General features: G+C 40.4%; 1 protein-coding gene across 6 annotated transcripts; it reads right to left on the bottom strand.

Annotated features, from left to right (window-relative positions):
* Nucleotides 1–1616: 1616 nt before the first annotated feature.
* LOC105040167 (chaperone protein dnaJ 49-like) lies at nt 1617–6472 on the bottom strand. Of its 6 annotated transcripts, none has more exons than XR_012140313.1 (4): nt 6266–6472; nt 4918–6077; nt 2745–3216; nt 2199–2639 (listed from the first exon to the last, which is right to left on the bottom strand). XR_012140313.1 is itself a non-coding variant. In XM_073254979.1 (3 exons), the coding sequence occupies exon 2, from the start codon at nt 6031–6033 to the stop codon at nt 4933–4935; it is 1101 nt and encodes a 366-aa protein (XP_073111080.1). In that variant the 5' UTR covers nt 6034–6077; nt 6266–6472; the 3' UTR covers nt 1617–1998; nt 4918–4932. The 6 variants fall into 6 exon arrangements, 3 of the variants coding, with proteins under 3 accessions (XP_073111080.1, XP_073111083.1, XP_073111081.1); XR_012140314.1 differs by having other exon boundaries at nt 2763–3216; XR_012140315.1 differs by lacking the exons at nt 2199–2639; nt 2745–3216 and adding exons at nt 3223–4360; nt 4430–4615.
* Nucleotides 6473–20255: the final 13783 nt, after the last annotated feature.

Below are 20255 nucleotides of genomic sequence, written 5' to 3'. Positions count from 1 at the left end.
TCCAAAATTTATGGTAAGTATTCACCGATCTGCTTAGAATAGCACCTCACGCACGAAATTTCGGAGTTGGGAGACCATAGCCAGATCAAGCCTCGTTGATTTGGCTTTAGCAAAAACCGAAATTTAGTTCCCGAAACGTAAGCATCTTATGGGGCATTTTCAGCAAATTCTGCTCCCAAATTGTAAGCATCCCGTACAGCATCCTTTGCACCAAAGAAAACATAGCCGGATTCCTTTAAATCCTTCTAAAAGCCCTAGCTTCCCGGTATCATTGTCCTAACTCACTTTGCACCTGCCACTGCAGTCATTCTTGCCCATGCAAGATTGTGTTTCAACACATATGCTAGAACTGCGTATCAGGATTTACCAACCATCCCACACTAGCAGGTTTAAGACGTGCAGAACCATACCAACGGTCGATCGACAGATTCTGATAGTAAAAATGAAATATCAGATGAGAAGGATAGGAAGAATAAAAGAGAGAAAAAAGAGAACAGAACATGAGAGAGAGAGAGAGAAAGGCTTTGGAAGGGCAGCCAAGATCATTGCACATAGCAAAAACTGAAGGACGGTGGAGGGAGGAAAGAAAACAGAGAGCAAGAGGAGGAATCTGATGGGTACTTTATTGTCGCCGAGGCCTTCACAAATTGCTGATTTCAATTGAAAATACAAAAAAAAAAAAAAAAGACAAAATAAAAGCCAAAATTCTTATTTTGGTATGACATCTTTGTGCCTCTAATGTCTTCAGCGGACCTCTGGAGGCCCTCTCCATCTCCTTCCCTCCACTGGCAGCCATCGAGGCTCGCCCGCTCTTTCTCTCCACACCCCCCACCCCAACGGTAAGAGGAAAGAAAAGAGAGAGCGAGAGGAGGAATCGGTACTCTATTGTCGCCGAGGCCTTCACAAATTGCTGACTTCAATTGAAAATACAAAAAAAAAAAGACAAAATAAAAGCCAAAATTCTTATTTTGGTATGACATCTTTGTGCCTCCGGTGTCTTCAGCGGACCTCTGGAGGCCCTCTCCATCTCCTTCCCTCTTCTGACAGCCATCGAGACTCGTCCGCTCTCTCTCTCCACAAGCCGCGACCCCCCCCCCCCCCTCCCTCCCTCTTTTTTACCTCTCTTTCCTTCATGAAATTAGTGCATGGATCAGATCCAAGTCGATCAAGATAAATCCCGGAACATACATACGATGGATGACACACAATCAGGAATTGGTGAAATGCAACGGTAATGTGGCATGTTATTCCCCGGGGGGTTTGGCGCCATCCAGTGGACCTAGTCCAAGTAATAATCAGATTTTTTTTTCTTCCTCTGTTCTTCAGTGTCAATTCGAGCTACGGTATGATTCTATTTAAGAGCATATCAAATTATACCATCAGTCGGCCGGCATGAAATCTGATTCTAATTTGATGATCTTTGCTGCAAACTATCACTATCATTGCTGAACCTGAATATTTTGTTGAGTACAGCTTAATAGAGCATGATCCTGTAGCAGACTAAAACAACCTCCCAAAGTCTCAGAACAACCTTGAGAGGTGGAAGAAAACCAACTCGGAATACATGGGAAAAGCCACGCAAGCAATCAGTCATGCTGAGAACAGTTTAATACAAATGGAACAAATCAGAAACATATTTATTTCTATGCACCATGTAGGCTGGAAGAGTTTAAAATTGATCAACGAAAGGCTGAAAGGGATAGGCACAGTCTCATATGGACATTTAATACTACCAGTATCAAATTCCTAGCAGCAATGAAATCGCAGGTTTGAAAGGGATAGGCACAGTCTCATATGGACATTTAATACTACCAGTATCAAATTCCTAGCAGCAATGAAATCGCAGGTTTTTAGGAGATAGTATAGACCAAACATGGGTCATGCAATGCAAAAGACAAACTACTTCACCTAAATTTTCTCGGTTGCAAAAGAATATAAAAAGCTAGCTTGATGTTCCTCAACGAGTCATCTCCAAATCTGAAGCATATTTCTTGTCATCTGCTTAAATAAAAGCACTTAAATTATAAGAATAAAATCAATAGAATTGAATACTATACATGTATTAAAAGAAATTGAAAATGATGCCTGAGATTAATCATTAAACAATAAAGAAATGCATATATTGCAGCCAAAGACATAATGAACTTTATTCATCAAAATTCAATCAAATCCCTTGTTGAACTTAGACAGATGCATAGTTAGTCAAAGGTGCAGGTTTGCTGTTTTTTTTAAACAGCCTTGAAACTATTCAGTTGATTATAATTGTTCATGGGACTTGACATTCGGGTCAGCTAAAAGTAGGTCAATAAGCCTATTGACATCTGGATATCATACTTTGACAATCAAACCATTGGTAGCCTTTTCAACTACACATCTTCCTTGATGTTCATAAAAAGATCTAAGCACTTGATAGCTAAAATCTTGAATTAAATGGCAAAGGTCAGAAGGTTGCTGAGAACTCTCCCAGGAACATGGCAGTAACAACTTCCAGAAAAAAAGCTATTTTAATCCCTAAACAAATAACAATGGAGGAACAAGAAGTTGAGAACCCTGATAAAATCTCTCCAGACTAAATCTTCAAATGGTCTGTTCCAAATCCCCTAGATAACCATGGGTTTTGCAAACTTGTCCCAAAACCCCTGAAAATAAAGAGATAATTATAAATAGTAATTGAAGCTCAAAAAAATTCTATGCCACTAAAAGAAAATTATGGAAAGAAAATATTTGATGAAATCAGATTCTACCAGAAGGCTCATAGTTACCAGCCATCGATATCTGCAGTATTCAATCCATTGAGATTTAGCAACCTTCTGATTCTCAGTTGGATTGAAATGCAACTAGCATCGATGGCCACTCATGATAGCTACTACATCTGTTGATGATATCTATCTCAGGTTTTCCTTGTTTCGATTCTACTGATAGAACAAAATTCATGCTCAATGTCTACCAGCATGTCCATCCATGTTGCCCTCTTTCCTTTTTTGTTAAAGGGCAATGATGCCCGTATAAGCTGATCTGTCACTGTTGTATGAAATAATATATGTTTCAATGTTTCTTAATTCTCAAAGCAGTTCTCCGCACGAGTGCTCTGAAAAAAAAGGCATTTTGAAAAGTTCCTTCACATGTGAACAAAATCCAATGTGTGGTTTCAAAAGATGTGCTTTGGCAGTGCCTGTTCTTATCCTCATAAAAAACAGCATCACTTATGATATTTTCCTGCATTTTAGCACAATTGTTGTTGTCAACCACTATTACACATTGATTTAACAATGTGAACATGCATATATGGATGGGCATTTGATTATGCACATGCATACCATGACATCCATATTATTAATATGAAGATATATTTTCGACTGCTCGTGTAAGGTGTAAGTGTGCTTCTTCAGAAAAGTATAATGGGAGAAATCACATAAAATATAAGAAATAAACTATTGACCTAGTCAGACAATACATGGCTAATACATGAAAGAGATTTCTTAACTACAGATTTAAACCATCAAAGTATGAGTCCGCATAGAAGCTATGCTGGGACCATTTATTTCTAATAACTAAGTTCCGCTGCCTTCTAAAATACAATATATGTTTCTTACATACGTTCAAAAGTCAAATTAATAGGTGCTAAGAAAAAATCAAAGAATGTATTGAATTACAAGAATTTCATTCAAAGGATTTTAGATTTATTTCCCAATAATTTGAGATTTTTTTCCATCCAGAGCAATAGTTAGAAATCCTGCAAGTATTAGTAAATATATGGGTGACAGATATATGTTGATCATCAATAGTTTAGAGAGGTCTAACTATACAGTGTGGGCCACCTCTGGTCATTTCAATACACAGATTTTGCATATTGGGGTATAAGTATTCAAAACACCAAGCCTGATCAGCACACTACATAGGAAATATAAAACTTACTAAAGTTTGGTTTCCAGCCATCTGCCTCAATGTGCAAAGGGCGATTTTTACTTACTAAAGATCAGTTTCCACTTATCTACTTCAATGTCGTAATGGGAGAAATTCTCTCAAGGAAATAAAGAGCAAATTTGTACAGGAATCTTCCCATAAACCCATTTCAAACAGAAAATCCATATTCAAAACACAAAATTCTGCATCCTTTTTCTTCCACATAATGCCAATAGCCAGTGGCTCATAAGATTGATAAGTATCCCATAGCCAGAGGCTCATTAAAGTTAGCATTATTGTAGATTCAGATGAGATCCAAAGATATCATTCACTAAACCTATTTTCTGAGTCTCTCTTATTTAGTAGACAGCATCTTGAAGCTTTTCCATTTGAGCGAGTGAAATGTACGACTTAAATGAATGAGACCTTCATCATCATGAGGAGGAGGGTATCGTTTCTGAAAATTTAAAGGCAAGATTAGCTCTCATGATGATGTTCCTGAGCTTGTGAGGCTATGATTGGTCACCTGATTGCTCAATCTACCTATTGATGCCTTCCCATCGTCATCATCATCATCACGGGTAAGGGTATCTTTTCTCATAATTTAAGGGCAAGATTTGCTCTCATTATGATGTTCCTGAGATTGTGAGGCCAGAAATGATCACCAGATTGCTCTACCTAGCAATTATTGCCTTCCCAATACACAATACAACTGCATCTAGCAAGAAGTGTGGATAAAAATTGGTTAAAGAAAAGGAGACAAACTCTACATAAGTGCATTAAAGACCATGTATTTCCCAGAATGGAAATTGAAGCACAAGTTAGAGCTAGACATATATGAAAAATGAAGAATCCACACCATGTCATGCCAAGATTACAGCATGCGCTCAGGTGCTTAAAAATGGAAAGAAAGTTGCACGATATTTTAAAAATTGCTATGATGAACTCTATTGTGCATCATAAAATAGAATAGTAATGAAGAAAAAGAAAACAATATAAATTAGAAATATGGACCTAGAGCCGATGAGATTAAGATGCTGTTTCTTCGAACTTCTGAAGTGTGTCACAGTTAGGCGTTTGGTATGATAGACCCCATTGGCGCCGCTGCAGCTCAACTCTACAATTCTGTGCAAGGATCGTAAGATAGTCCCTCTCAACATGCTGCTCCAGAGAAGTACGTTCCGAGCTTTGGTAAGGGTACTCCTGTTCAAACTTCGGTGACTTGACAAAATAAGGCACGCCTCTTGCAGTCACAATTTTGTGTTCATAAGGATATGCACGAGAAAATGAATAAACGGGATCCTTGGAAGGGAGGAAGTTCAACAGAATCAGAATAATAATAGGCAGGATCTGAATCAGAGCACGGAGGTTGAAGTTACCACCCCCTTGCATCTGGTGAAAGCTTGGGCCCCCCATGCCGCCGACTTTAAATTGGAATGGGCCAAATGAAGCGGCTGCTGGAGCCATTCCTCCAAAGAAGAAGTTCCTAAATACTTCCTCAGCATCAACATCGGCATCATAAAAGCCATCGAACCCACGCGCATGGCGCCTTGCCGCAGCCCTATCGCAAGCAGGCTCCTCGGACCCAACAAGATCATACCTTTTCCTACCTTCTTCATTGCTAAGGCACTGGAAAGCTTTAGAGACGGCCTTAAAGGCTTCCTCGGCACCGGGAGCCTTGTTTTTATCCGGGTGGACCTTGAGGGATAGTTTTCGGTACGCCTTCCGAACATCTTCCCCGGTGCAATTGCGTTCCAACCCCAAGATCTGATAGTAATCCTTCTGCTTCTTGATTTGTCCGACGATAATTATCTGCTCCTCTGTGTAAGCCCTCGAAGACCCTTCGGAAGAAGCAGAGGCCGCAGACCTAGCAGTAGCGGAAGAGGAGGCCGAAGCAGAGGCCGGGGTCGGCCTCTCGGGCTCTTCGTGGGGTTTGCCAGGACCATCCGGCGGGGAAGAGTCACGGGATCCTCCATCCGCAGCAGTGGATAGGAGATCATCGATCGGAAGAGAAGGGTCGAGGCGGCGGGCTTTGGTCAGGAATTTAAGCGCACGGGTTTGGTCTCCCGACTGCAAGGCTTCCTTTCCGATCCTCAGACATTTCAAAGCGTCGTCTTTGTTCCCATCCATCGCCGATTAGATGATGAGGGTTTCAAATCCAGGAACACGAACACCTATCGAAGAGGAAAAATTGGAGTTTCCACATCGTCATATATATAATTAAAAAGAGAAGAAAATCCAGAAAAAATCGAGATACATACTGCAACAAATATCGAAAACGATCGATCTATTAAGAGAAAGAAATAAAATTTAGGAAGGATCTGAGAAATAGGGAGGATAATTTAGGAGAAATCCGGCTTACCGGAGAATTGAAATCCAGACACGCGGAGGAGGATTTCTCCCGCTACCCCTTTTCCTTTCGATATCGATTAGGGCTAGGGTTTGAGAAGGAAAGGCAAGAGATAATTATTATTCCAAAGACTCCGAAGGTAACCCCATCGGAGACGGGAAGGGGGGAGGATAGGGACACATTTTGTGCGGAAGTTTCCCTTCACTCTCAAAGCAAGCAGATCGTTTAGCGGTTACCACGTCTCCCTACCGTCCAGATGTCGGAACAAGTGGGTCCTCGTGATGGTGTAAAGCAGAAAATCTAGTCCGTCCAATTCGGGTCCAAGTACGGAATGTGGGCCATTCGTCGAGTCAAATTTTGGCGGTGTTCCGTGATTCGTGGCATGGGTAAACTGAGAGGAAAAAAAAAAAGCATTCTCCTATTGGAACCTTGTAAGGATTTTTATTCATGGTCTTTAATAATTTTTATATGCTTTGCACCTTCTACATATATTATGTATCATGCACTTACATCTATTTATTTATATAACTGATCAAATTCTAAGATTTGTATTTGATCCAATGTTAATCTCTCCTTCCAAAATAAGACACAAAGGTAGATCATTTGCACCATTGTTACTGTGGCCGCACAGAATATTGAGATTTGAGGACCCTTGGGCTACTTACTCCCTATCCCAGAAGAATAAATTCTGCATTGCAAATTAAATGCAAATTGGGGGAGCGCAGGATGAAATCTTCCGTTATAACTGAAAGTTACCCATCTTTTTTCGGTGGTTCTTTATTTTATTCCTTTGGCTGGTGGGGGTGGGAGTGGCAAGAAGTTGTTTTTTACTTTCCTCTCTCTTCTTTTTGCTGACTTTTGCTGACTATGCTTTCCACAGCTTCTTGCAGTCTGTGCGTGCGCTCGTGTTTCGCAACAACATTCCTGTCCACAATCATGTTTGGCCATTTGTTTTAATCTATGTATTATTTTGCTAACACTAGTTACTTTGGAATTCTTTGATCATAACGTCAAAAAACTCTTTGGAATCTTACTATCAATCGATCCCTTAGTTGACTGTATCCTTGTATCGAATACAACCGGCACAAGAGAGTGTCACTTCCTCCCATCAGCATCCTCGTCATGTGCACCATCTGGAAAATCATGGTGTAATTTCGTTTCTCTACAGAATTGAAGAAAAATCATACTTGGCCTTCTCTTGACATCTTTATCTGCATGTGGATGAGTTTTTTACGGGTCTGTAACCTATTCGATGGTTACACGCCTTTTGTTTCCCCACAGTGACGAGATGTTAGGTCGAGCAATTTACATCTTTTTCGAGGTCGTTGGCTTCTTTGACTTTTTTCAGAACATGAAAGATCGATCATTTTTCTGATACTTTTGGTGCTTCGAGTTCCAATTAGCAAAGTTAATCGACTTCTTGCTTGATGTCACACTCACCACATGCGCTTGACCGGTGATTGACTCCTTCTAGTGGTGGTCAGGTGGTCAATCTGAAAAGATTATGTGGGTAAAACCTTATGGATTAATATATGTCAATGGGAGCCAGCATCGATTGCTTAAGTTGATTATAATTTATAATAGAAGCACATGAGTATTAGTTTTATTGGGAAATAGGAGATTTTTGACATCACTATTTTCTTCGGATTCTATTCTTTTCTCTTTATTTTTGCCAGTATTGTGCCGAATGTCAGCCGCAAGCAGCTACATCTTCTACTGGTTATTAACCGAAATGATTGTCCAGGGGCCTGATGGAAATTTGGGGCCAAGGTACTGTTTGACTCAAAATTGCGATGTGCAACAAATCTTTGACAATAATATACATAGGTGACTTTGATTATCCCACCATTCTTGCAGCGGGAGTTACTGTTATTTCTTTGCCAATTTCTGATTTTGGATATCGGTCATACTACCGATATTGCCTTTTTAAAATTCACTACAAGATTCTTGTTTCATGAAGAGCTCTGTTGAGTATTGACTTTTCCATCCCCCCATTACACTGCACAATTAAAAATTCTCAAATATGTTGCTGTAGACTAACTTCATCCGTCCTGTAGACAATAGGCAACTTTCATTCCATATCCACTGTTTTTTTCTACTTAGCTCTGAGCTTCATCAAAGCATCCACAATCATAACTAGTACTGCTTGCAAGTCATTTGATATGTTATGAAATCTAGTTTTCGAAATCACAATACATTTGGCATCACATTCTCAATGTGATGCCAAATGTAGCTATTTTCTGGTGTGGACATCAATCACCATGATTCATGATGACTCAGATTGTTGATAGAGCCTTTTATTTTGAGTCATGTAATTTTTATTTTTGAGTTCTGTAATAGGATTGTAATCGGATCCTTAAATTGAATTTAATTGAGTCTTAGTAGAGTCAACTATTTGGAGTTTCATGTCAGCCATTTGAGGAGTTTCATATCAGTTCGAATCGCCACTTGGAGGAATTCAAGTCGATCATTTAGGAAGAGTTCTTATGGGGCATACCACCTGATCGTGTGTCCAGATTTCTTCACGTGCATGGGAGTTGAGATCTTCATGCAGCAAGGATTGATGCACGGAACTTGAAAAACCAAATATATTAGTTTTAACTTTTGAACGTGCTCATAAAACTTGGAGAATCAAATGCAATGAAGAATCGAACGCCATCCGAATTGACGTAGCCCATCTCCAACGCCCTCCTCATGCAAATCTTGGGATCACACCTTCTTTCTATTTATGTTGTTAGAATTTTTTTTAAAAAAGAAAGAATAGAGGGTCTTGTAATAAATAGATGATTGAGAAATAAAATTCTGTTTTTTCTTCTCTACGTGCTCTCTTCTTCCTTCCCCTCTCAGTCTACTAATCTCCCTTTTTTTTTCCCTCTCTTCCTTCTCTTCTTTCCATCCTTCTTCCTCTCTCTTCTATCTCTCTTTTGAAATCTCTCTCAAGGCTTGAAGATTGAAGGACGAAGAATTCTCGACAATCCACCTATCTGCAGGATCCAATTTCAACATCCATAATTTTTATTCTCCCAAATCTCCATCTTCCTTTCATGATTGCTGATTTATTTCGGTTGGGTTGGTAATTCTTCGCATGCTCGGATCGAATCCCCATGATTTTGGACAATGAAAGGCTTTGCTACCAACCACGGCCTGATCTGACATCCAATTCCTCCCTCATTCAGAAATCTTAGTCGGCATGTTTGTAAGATTCTTTGCTTCTAAAATATATTTTTGAATAGATCGTTATTATAGAGAGTTAAATTCTTATTTCTTTAATAATTAGATCTAAAATTTTTAATTGTGATCTGATACCTTAATCATGGATGATTTCTCAATCGTCTACAGTCCGAATCTAGATGTAGGGGTTGATCAACATGCATGCAAATCAAGAATCTTTTCCAATTTTAGAATAATCCTCTCCATAGTCTTTGGTTTGCTGGTTATCTGTTGATTGTGAATAAATATGATTGCTTCTTCCTCTAAATCTAAATTATTCCACATCAGTTTTGTATCAGAGCATGGTTAGATTAGGGTTAGAGTTTTATATTTAGGTAGTTTTCTGCATCAAAACCTGCAAACTGGTATCCTGCACAGTCATCGGAGAAACTATGATTCCTATGTTCAGAGACTTCAGAAAATTTTTAAATTTCTTGTGTAGGAGACTTGATTGGTAAGTGAGATTTTAAATTTTATTGAAATCTGAAACCATTTGGTTTTCGAAAATCCATCTGAAAAAAATCCTACACTTCCTGACTTCTGCACCTGAAATCTGTTCAGAACAATATTTGTGCACCCTTAGAAGTAATAATATTTTCCATCCATAAAAGAGTCATAAATTCATGAACTTTGTTGATTTGGAAACTAAATTCGATTGTGAAGATTTTCACAAGTGGAGATCTGAAAAATAGATATGAGATTAGTACCAAATTTGTATGTTAGTTGGAGGTCAGTGCGAAATTCTATGACCAATTTCATGTAATCTTAGAAAAAAAAAAAGTATCCCACCTATTGAAACTTTCAAAAAATTCAAAAATTTAGTTTTCTGAAATCTTTACTTGATAAGGAATCCAATTTTGCTTTGAAATCCATAAAATCTATCTTCTGAGAACCTCGTGGCAGAACTTCAATCAAAGGGCTCTGCAATCCAAAAATAAAATTTTGGGAGTAAAATTTCATGCACTTAGGAGGAACTTTAAGGGTTGATTAGAGTCTCAATTTCATTTTATGTTTGTTTGAAGTTCATAATTTCAATAATTTAGTTTCATTTTCTGGTTTGTCAGCTTAGTTGGTACTATTTTATTTCATTTTGAAATCAATGTATGCATTTTATTTGCATCTGTAAGCTATCTTAAGGGTACTCCCAACATAAGATAAGGGAAGGATTTCATCATCTTTTCTTAGCCCATAAACCACCAACCTCATGTACATTGACCTAAGCCTAAGCTAAAATCAATTAGACATTAAAGGATGGGTCAAAACAAGTCAAGTTCAATTGCTATGATGAGTCTTAGTGCGAGTTTGGTCTGTAGTTGATTCCGTAAACTGGTGTCTAAGGCTAGAGATATAAGACAACGCCTAAGTGAATTGTGGTTATTTAATTAGGACCTCGCGAGAGCGAGGAGAGCCTCCCACAAATTCCACCTCTTACTTGACCAGCCTAAGGATGCGAATGTTCATCTACTTGTACTTCGATCGATTCATAGTGATTTAAGCTTTAGATCTAGAAAAACTCTAGAGTCAGTTGTATTGCATGTCTACTATATCTGGAGCTAGATATCACCCAAAGAGCCTAGAATCAAGTCACAGATTAGATTTTGATTTTGTTGTAGTCTTTAAAGATGTTACTGAGAGGTTAAATACCATAAGTGGTTCCATCCAGAATTTGAATACGAGAGTAGAGACCCTAAAAGAAGAAAAGATGAATGGCATAGAAGAACATGCTAGGAATGTCCTTCTCCTAGATGACTATCCTAGAGGGCAACTGACCATCCTAGTTTTTATAGAGGTCATAATCAAGTGGTTTGACCCCATCACGATCATAATGATCCAGATGAAAGAATACTTCAAAGTGTCAAGGTCGAAGCCCCAAGCTTTGTAGGCCATCTGGACCCCAACGAGTACCTTGATTGAAAGGCAGACACGAATAATTATTTTGAATGGTACAACATGTCTGAGGATAGAAAAATTAGATTCCTAAAATGAGACTTTTAGGTCAAGCCAAACTTTATTGCATAATGTGGAGCGATTAGCCATGCATAGGAGATAAAAGCCCATAAGTATCTGGGACGAGATGAAAGATAAACTTCATGAAAAATATCTTCCTACCTCCTATCAGCAGCATATCCTGGATCAATGGCAAAGGTTGACCCAGGGTAGCAAGTTTGTTACTGAGTACATCATCAAATTTGACGAATACCTTATGCGACTTGATGTTAGTGAAGATCCATCTGTCACCTTGTCACGATTTAGAGCTGGTTTAAGAGATGACATATGTTATGGCTAATCTCCTATTGTGCCTAGCTTCGATGAAGAGCAACCTGCAAAAGAAGTTCACTGATCAAAATTATGTCCGACGGAGATCCTCTAATACTTAAGTCAATGGGAGTGATGAATAACAGACAAAATATTCAAAGTGACAGAGTATCAGCCTAGAAGTGTCTTACCAATGCTATTCATTTACCTTTCTTTTATAGATGAGTTGTTGGTAACTGTTTGTAATGGTTAGACACGTAGGTTCCGCTTATTCCGGTACTATATGATCGTAGGATAGACAGTTAATGCTCACTGATAATCATGGTATATGATTGTTATATACTTTCTATACTAGCGATTTTTGATATACCGACTTTACATTGATAGTCTGAGTGCACCGACTGTATGTCGGTAATTATAAAAATCTAAATGACCATCGATCGGTGACTCTGATATACCGACTGACTATCGATTATGAAGTCGGTCGGATCATCATGATTGACTTGATCCTGCCAAGGGACTGATTGAGAATTTTTGACTGTCAGTCAGCTTATTGGTTGATAGTCGATTATCTGTTCTCTGATGTTGATATATAAAATTGGATGATGCATTGATTGACATTTCACCTTACAGTCGAGATGAGCGTTATAAGTTGGGGGAGGCTGATACTAAGTCGGAGGGAGCAGATCCGATTGCCCCAACAGTTGTCCTCTACTCCCAAGTTCAAGGTGGATGACACGTGACTTGACATATAGCCTGACATGTTGGATGATGGAAGTTATCATATGTTATCTTTATCTTCGATTCTACAGTCGATTCAGCTATAGATATTAATGATTCTCTCAAAAATTGAAAGGTTTCCAGCTATTTTATCATTTCGATGATCGTGCAGCCATCGTTGGGATGTCGATTCGAAGAGATGATTAGACAGTCGGATGATTCGATCGATTTGATTCTGACTAGTCAATTGCCGTCATGCGTCCATTTATTATTGGCTCTCAACCGTTCACACAGATAGTGGTGCTGTGGCATGATTAGATGATAGATGCATCGAACCGTCCAATCAATGGTCGATTTCAATGTAGCCACGTGTCAAAATCTAAGGCAATCTCATTTTGAACGAGTTTATCCTGACCGTTGAGGGATTCTATATATATGAGATTATTTTCTTTCCTTTAAATCTTTTGTCATTTTATTCATCATTCTCCTACAATCAAAAACTGTTATGTGAGTGTTAAGAGCTTCAGGGGTTTAAGAATCCCTTTCTTCCTTGTGTCATTATGGTTTTCTAGGCATCTCTTAACTTTCAGATTAGGCTTTCTTCATCCCTTTGCTTCTTCAATTTTTCCTCCTTTTTTATTTTCTTTTTTCGCCATTATCAATGGCAAGTAACAATAGGAAGGGTAAAGCTAAAGTTAGAGATGGAGAAGATAGAGCCCCTAATCCTTTCTGGGATAGCCGACCGACTGGTTCAGTTGGCAATTCCCTTCTGGGGTTGGTAGTGGAGGTTTTCTCTCTGACCGACTCCGCAGTCATCCATCTTTGGAAGCAATATCACATCCTGGATTAGTTTCGGTTGTTTATGCCTGGTTCGGATCCTCCTCCAGATCAGATCACTTTTTATGTTGAAAATCTTCAATCTGATCTTTATTTTTTGATTTCAAAATTCATTCGAAATGTTCTAGACTATTACCGACTCTGTCCAGCTCAGCTCGCGTCGAATTCCATTTGGCTCGTTGTTATCTTTGCCTTATTGTGCCATATAATCCCAATCGTGCCTCGAGTTTCTCTCTTTCGACCTTTCTTCGTCCTTCGCCCCCACCCTAAGGCCGAAGATTGATGGTTTTTTCTCCAAGAAAGGGTCTGTCTTTCACCACCGGCCTTTCTTCTTTCATTCATAATTGGAAGACTCAGTTTTTCTTTGTTTCTTCTTCCTTATCCTGGAGATTTTTTCTACCTAGAAGAGTCCGAATACAAGTTGGAATGAGAATAATCGGGTTGACATTGCCGTCAAAGAAGACTTCCTCTATCTGAAGGACATGGAAGTTTTTCCATAGAAGAAACTATTGACGGAGCAGGCTCTCTACGATGCCAGACTTGGTTCAGCACCCATCATAGGTATAGCATAATGTAGTTCTTTAGTTTCTTACATTTATGTGTCTTCAGATTTTAACAAAATCATTTTATTTTCTACTTTCAGCCATGCAATCTTTGGTGCAAGTTTCGGCAACTGATATCCAACAATTCGCCGCTAAGAAGAGGTCTACGGTCGGTGCAGGGCTCTCTGAAGCTTCAAAGAAAAGTTGGACCGACACTAGTCGGCAGTGGTGATCGAGACCGACACTCCATCAGTAGTCATCCCTGGGCCTAGCATTGAGCCAGTTATAGCATTGTTGGCTCCGACAGTGCTTCCATGATTTGAAGCACCTCCGTCAGGTAGGGAACAGGATGGAGACAACGATGTTATTATCGTCGAACCACCACTGGCCAGAGCCACACCGACCAAAGCAACGTCGATGGAGTCTTAGCCAATTTCTATGCCTGAATTAGGATCTAACCAAAAGGGACCCACACTATCTTGGGTACCTTCAACATCCGAATGGATGGTGGCATCAAGTGATTGGCCACCCATTGGAGAGCGAGGAAAAGCATCGATTACTTTGGCTGATGATGGGTTGTCAATGGGCTTTATGAAGCTCTTCGATGTTCGGATTCCAGCAGGTGAGTTGGCTTTGGTGAACCCAAAATTAGCCAAATGACTTATTAAGGCTGCACTTCTTTCGACCGACAGGGAGAGCAGAAAGAGTCGGACGGTGTCCGAAATGTTCTCTTCCTTTTATTCGGTGATCCTCAGTGTAAGTTGGTATTTTAGTTTTCAATTGTCATTTCTAACTTATTTTTTTAACATGTTCTCTCCTTTTTCAGTTCGCGCATGGTATGTCGGTGCTGGAGAGTGGTTATCGAAAGATCGTGGACTTCCACCCAATGTGGAGCGATAAGGTTTCGACCATGAATGCCGAGAAGGCTGCTGCCATTGAATGCTCCAGTTGACAACAGAGCGGGAGGAGAAACATTTGGAGGAGATCTCTTGAATAAAGGCTGAGTTAGAGTCGGCCAAAGCCGAAGTAAAGTCGGCAAGAGCCGAAGTGGAGTCAGCCAAGCAGTCAATCACATCTCAAGAAGCCCGGATCAAGAAGAAGAAGCACACACTCAACAAAATTCGGAAGGAGCATGATAACTTCTTCAAGGAGTCAGAGGAGTGGGAGAAACATCGAGCCATCGAAGCAAGTTGGCACTAGCCGATGTAGAGTCGGCCTCCGCCAAGGAGGAGGTGAAGTTGGCTCAAGAGGTTCTCAGTCGGGTGCGGGAGCAACCTGTCGAAGATTACAAGAACTCAGAGGATTTCAAAAATGAGATCCTCGAGGGTGGTAGCACGTCTTATTGGGTCGGCTATGAGGACAATAGGGATGCAGTCGAAAAGTTTTATCCGGACCTAGATCTGAGCTGCATCACCATCCCGACAGCTGAAGAAGGGGTAGAAGAAGAGCCGACCAAAGGAGCAGCTGCTCCAATTGAAGAAGCTATACTGGCTGTCATGGAGCCCACCCCAACTGCTGAGGAAGTCGCACCAGCATCGATCGGAGTAGAATCGACTATTTTCGAAAGCCAGAAAATTGGAGTCGCGGTGGCTACCGACATAGTTGTGGAAGAGACTGACTGGTGATCGATGTAGATGTGATAGGCTTTCTTTTCTTTTTACTATCAGCCTATAGTTTGACTTTCTTTTTATAATCAGATCTTGGTCCAATTTTGTACTCTTTTGTTGAAAGAATGAATGGAAAATTTGTTTAAGTATTGAAAACTTTCTGAGTGTTGAACTCCTTGAATGTTGTCTTTTTGGTCATCTTGTTTGTCGTAGATGATCATTATTAATGTAGCCGAACGTCGATCAGGCAATCGATTATCAATCGGTATGCTGAATGACAATTAGTAGTCTGTCGAATAGTTTGCCTACTAGTCGGGTACTAGCTGATTGAGCTTTAGGCATAAATTTTCTTAAGTATTCGATATACGGTGACAAATCTAGTATCCTTCAACTGATCGAAGTACAGTCGGTATATTTTTTGATTTAGTCGAGGTCAAATTGACTTATTCTTTCACTCAATCATAGTTGAGTCAGCATATTGTTCCGTTGAGTCGTAGCTAAGTTGGTATATGTAATTGTTCGACTGGAGTCAATATGTAAAGTCATCTAACTGAGACTAGGTCAGTACATTTTAGTCGATTGGTTATCGATCTATTATCATAGTCGAATGTCCAAGAAAAGTCAAAATCTGATCATTTCATTTCAAATGTGTCGTACATATGGACAACTTCATTGATAATATATTTTTAAATTTTCGATATTTCATATCCAAAGAATAGTCGTTCCATCGAGAGTCTCTAGTCGGTATGCACCCGGACAGAGTGTCTCGATCATCCTGTAGAATCTTTTTCAATTTGAAGATAATTTTTTCTGATCCAAAGATTTTAAAATTTTTACCTTCCTTAAGATTAAATCTTCTAGATGGAAGACCTTTGCTTTGATCCTTGCATTGTAATATCAGACTACTTTTTATCAGTATGCGGCCATCCGAATTTGAGCTTGCTGCCGAACCTCCGGAAGCAAGTCCAAGTTGGCTCTTTGACATTCGAAGTTATTTGACTCTACATACTGTTTGACTCTCATTGATGGTAATTTGATCTCTATTGAGATCACTACTTCCATTCCATAGGCCAAGTTGAATGATGATTTTCTTATTGGGATACGAGGAGTTATCCGATATGCCCATAAGATTGGATATAATTTTTCTATCCAGAGATCTTTGGCTTCATTCAGTCTGATCTTAAGACTATATAAAATCATCCAATTTGTCACCTCCACCTCATCGTTAAACTATGGATGGTGGACTGAAATGAGTTTGTATATAATATGAAGCTTTACATAAAACTCTTTGAAATTTTGATTGTCAAATTATCGACCATTGTCAGTGATGATGGTATGCAGCAAATCGAATATGCAAATGATAACTTCTGAATGAAGTCTTCCATCTTATTTTTAGTGATCTGCACCAGTGGTTCAGCTTTTACCTATTTGGTGAAGTAATCTATGACGACCATCAAAAATTTTTTCTGATCAGACGTTGGAGGGAAGGGACCGAGTATGTTGATTCTCTATTATGTGACTGGTCATGATGCAATGATCGATGTCAACTAACTAGCCGATTGATACTGTATGTTGGTATATTTTGACATGGTTCGTACCTCCGAACTATCTTGGTAGCATCTTTTTTCTTTGTGGATCAGTAGTATTCCTGTCACAGGACTTTGTAAGCCAATGACTTACCTCCCAAGCGATTTTCATAAATTTCTTCATGAACTTCTAGGAGAGCATAGTCGGTATCAGTTGATCCCAAGCATTTAAGCAGCAAAAGGAAGAATGACCTTTTGTAAAGTGTTCATTCATCAGGACGTATTATGAGGCCATCCATCTTAGACATTTGGCTTTCAAAGGGTCTATAGATAAAGTCCATCGGTCAAGTATTGGATGATCAGATCCATCCAATTTGGTTCATCATTTATTTATAGCACTTCATCAACTTTGTCAATACTCGACTGTTCGAGATATTTAATGAATATTCGGTTGTGTAAGTTGGATGAAGTGGTTGCGAGTCGAGACAACGCATCAGCTCAGACATTCTCTATTCTCAAAATGTGTGAGATCTCAAAATATTTGAAGATTTGTATGAGATCTTTCAGCTTCTGAAGGTACTTGATCATAGTCGGATCTCGGACTTTAAATTCATCCTTGACTTATTCCATAATCAATTGTGAGTTAGTGAAGACTTTCAAGATGTCTATGTCGAGCTCTTAGGTAATCTTCAAGCCGGCTAGCAAGGCTTAATATTTGGCTTGATTATTTGATGCTTTAAAGTCAAATCGAATAGCGTATTCGATCACATTTTTTCGAAGTTGGTGAGGATGAGGTTGGCTCTGCTTCCTTGGGCATTGGATGCTCCATCAACATATAGCATCCATATTGATGTATATTCGGCCTCAGGATTCTTAACTTATTCTAACTTATCATCGAATTTATTATCAGATCTGTCATCGAGTATGGTGTACTCGACGATAAAGTCGGCTAAAACTTGAGCCTTCATTAATGGTCATGGACGATATTGGATATCGAACCCATTGAATTTGATTGCCCATTTTGCTATCCTATCAAAAGTATTTGGTCAATACAAAATTATCTTCAATGGTTGGTCAGTTAAGACCACTATTGAATGTACTTGAAAGTATAGTTGAAATCATTATACTGATATAATCAGAATATAGATCATCTTCTCTATTCTTGAATATCGTATTTCAATATTGTGGAGTACCTTGCTGGTGTAGTAAATTGATCATTGAATTCAATTTTTATCCTCTCAGATAAGCACCAAACTGACCACCTTTGCAGAAGTCGCTAAGTAGAGATATAGTGTTTCTCCCATCTTCAATTTTGTGAGTAGTGGGAGAGATGTCAGGTACTTTTTTAGATCTTCAAAGGACTATCAGTATTCATCCAATCATGAGAAGTCCTTCATTTGTCGCAAGATCTTGAAGAAGGACAGACATCTTTCTACCGACTCTGAAATGAATCAGTTAAGTACAGCGATCTTTTCATTGAGTTGATGTATCTCTTTCTTGGAGCTGGAATGCTTCATGTCGATGATGATCTTTATCTTCTCTGAATTAGCCTCGATTTTTTATTGCGATATAAGAAATTTAAAAAAAAAAATTGACAGTCATTCCGAATATATACTTGGTCAGATTTAGCTTCATCTGATATCGTCGAAGTATGTCGAAAGTTTCTTCTAAATTTTGAAAATGATTAGTAGTTTCATCATTTTTTACCAATATATCATCGATGTGGACTTCCATATTACGTTTGATTTGTATCTTGAACACTTTGTTGGCTAGCTGATGGTAAGTCGCTCTGACATTCTTTAAACCAAACGACATCATTTGGTAACAATAGATGCTGTTGGTGCAAAAATCCACCTGCGTCGGAGAAGCTGGAGTCGAGGGAGTTACGGTCGCCGTCGGGACCAGCAAAAGAAGTCTAAACCGGAGTTGGGGTTGTTCCAACAAGATCCTCCGACGCTCAAGTCAGTTCTCTACCTCAACAAGAATGGAGTGCTCGAACGAAAATTTTAGCAGAGTTTTGGGATAAAAATTAGAGCTTAGAGAATAACATATCTGGGGTCCCCCTTTTATAGGCGGAGGGGGCAACAGACTGATAGCGATGTCTGTAACCATCTGGCAGTGGGCTGCCCAGGGTCAGGAGGAGTTTGTTTCGAAGAGTAGTGGAGTGGGATCGTGGCCATCACCGGAACATGCCATGTGGAGTGGAGCGGCGTCCATTGTCGTGACTTGCCAGAGGGTGGAGGAATCGCGTGGTATCCATCGCAGGAAGTGGAGCAGAATCGTGGTCACTATTGTGGTCTGCCAGGGAGTGATGGAGCCACGCGGAATCCATCGCAGGAAGTGGAGCAGAGTCGTGGCCGTTACTGCGGCCTGCCAGGGAGTGATGGAGCCGTGCGGAATCTGTTGCAGGAAGTGGAGCAGAGTCGTGGCTGTTACTGTGGCCTGTCAGGGGGTCCAGGTCTCCGTAGAAGCCGGATGGAGATCATTTGTCGAGGAGTCTCGGCCAAGGCCGCTCGTGATAGAAATTTGAAGTAGATCATTTGTAGCGAAAACTCGGAGTGGGTCGCTTGCAGTAGGGGCTTGGACTTCGGCTCCCGTAAGAGTCCGGACGAAGTCTTCCTGCAGTCGAAGTCGGAGATGAAGTCCGACTTTCGTAGGAGTCCGGGCGAAGTTCTCTTGCGGTTGAAGTCGAGGATGAAGTCCGGCTCCCATAGGAGTCCGGACGGAGTCTACCTGCGATCAAAGTCGGGGGCGAAGTCCGGCTCCCATAGGAGTCCGAACGGAGTCTACCTGCGATCAAAGTCGGGGGCAAAGTCTGGCTCCCGTAGGAGTCCGGACGAAGTCTTCTTGCGGTTGAAGTCGGAGACGAAGTCTGGCTCCCGTAGGAGTCCGGACGGAGTCTTCTTGCGGTTGAAGTCGGGGATGAAGTCCGGCTCCCGTAGGAGTCCGGACGGAGTCTACCTGCAATCAAAGTCGGGGGCGAAGTCCAGCTCCTGTAGGAGTCTGGACGGACTCTACCTGCAATCAAAGTCTGGGGCGAAGTCCGGCTCCCGTAGGAGTCCGGACGGAGTCTACCTGCGATCAAAGTCGAGGGCGAAGTCCGGCTCCCGTAGGAGTTCGGACGAAGTCTTCTTGCGGTTGAAGTCGGGGATGAAGTCCGGCTCCCGTAGGAGTCCGGATGAAGTCTTCCTGTAGCCAGAGTCAGGATGAAGTCCGACTCCCGTAGGAGTCCGGACGAAGTCTTCTTCCGGTTGAAGTCGGAGACGAAGTCCGGCTCCCGTAGGAGTCCGGACGGAGTCTTCTT

This window comes from Elaeis guineensis, chromosome 3 (assembly GCF_000442705.2).
Source record: "Elaeis guineensis isolate ETL-2024a chromosome 3, EG11, whole genome shotgun sequence".
NCBI classification, from domain to species: Eukaryota; Viridiplantae; Streptophyta; class Magnoliopsida; order Arecales; family Arecaceae; genus Elaeis; species Elaeis guineensis.
The sequence above is the reverse complement of the archived record's forward strand: the minus strand, read 5'-3'. Positions and strand labels throughout refer to the sequence as shown.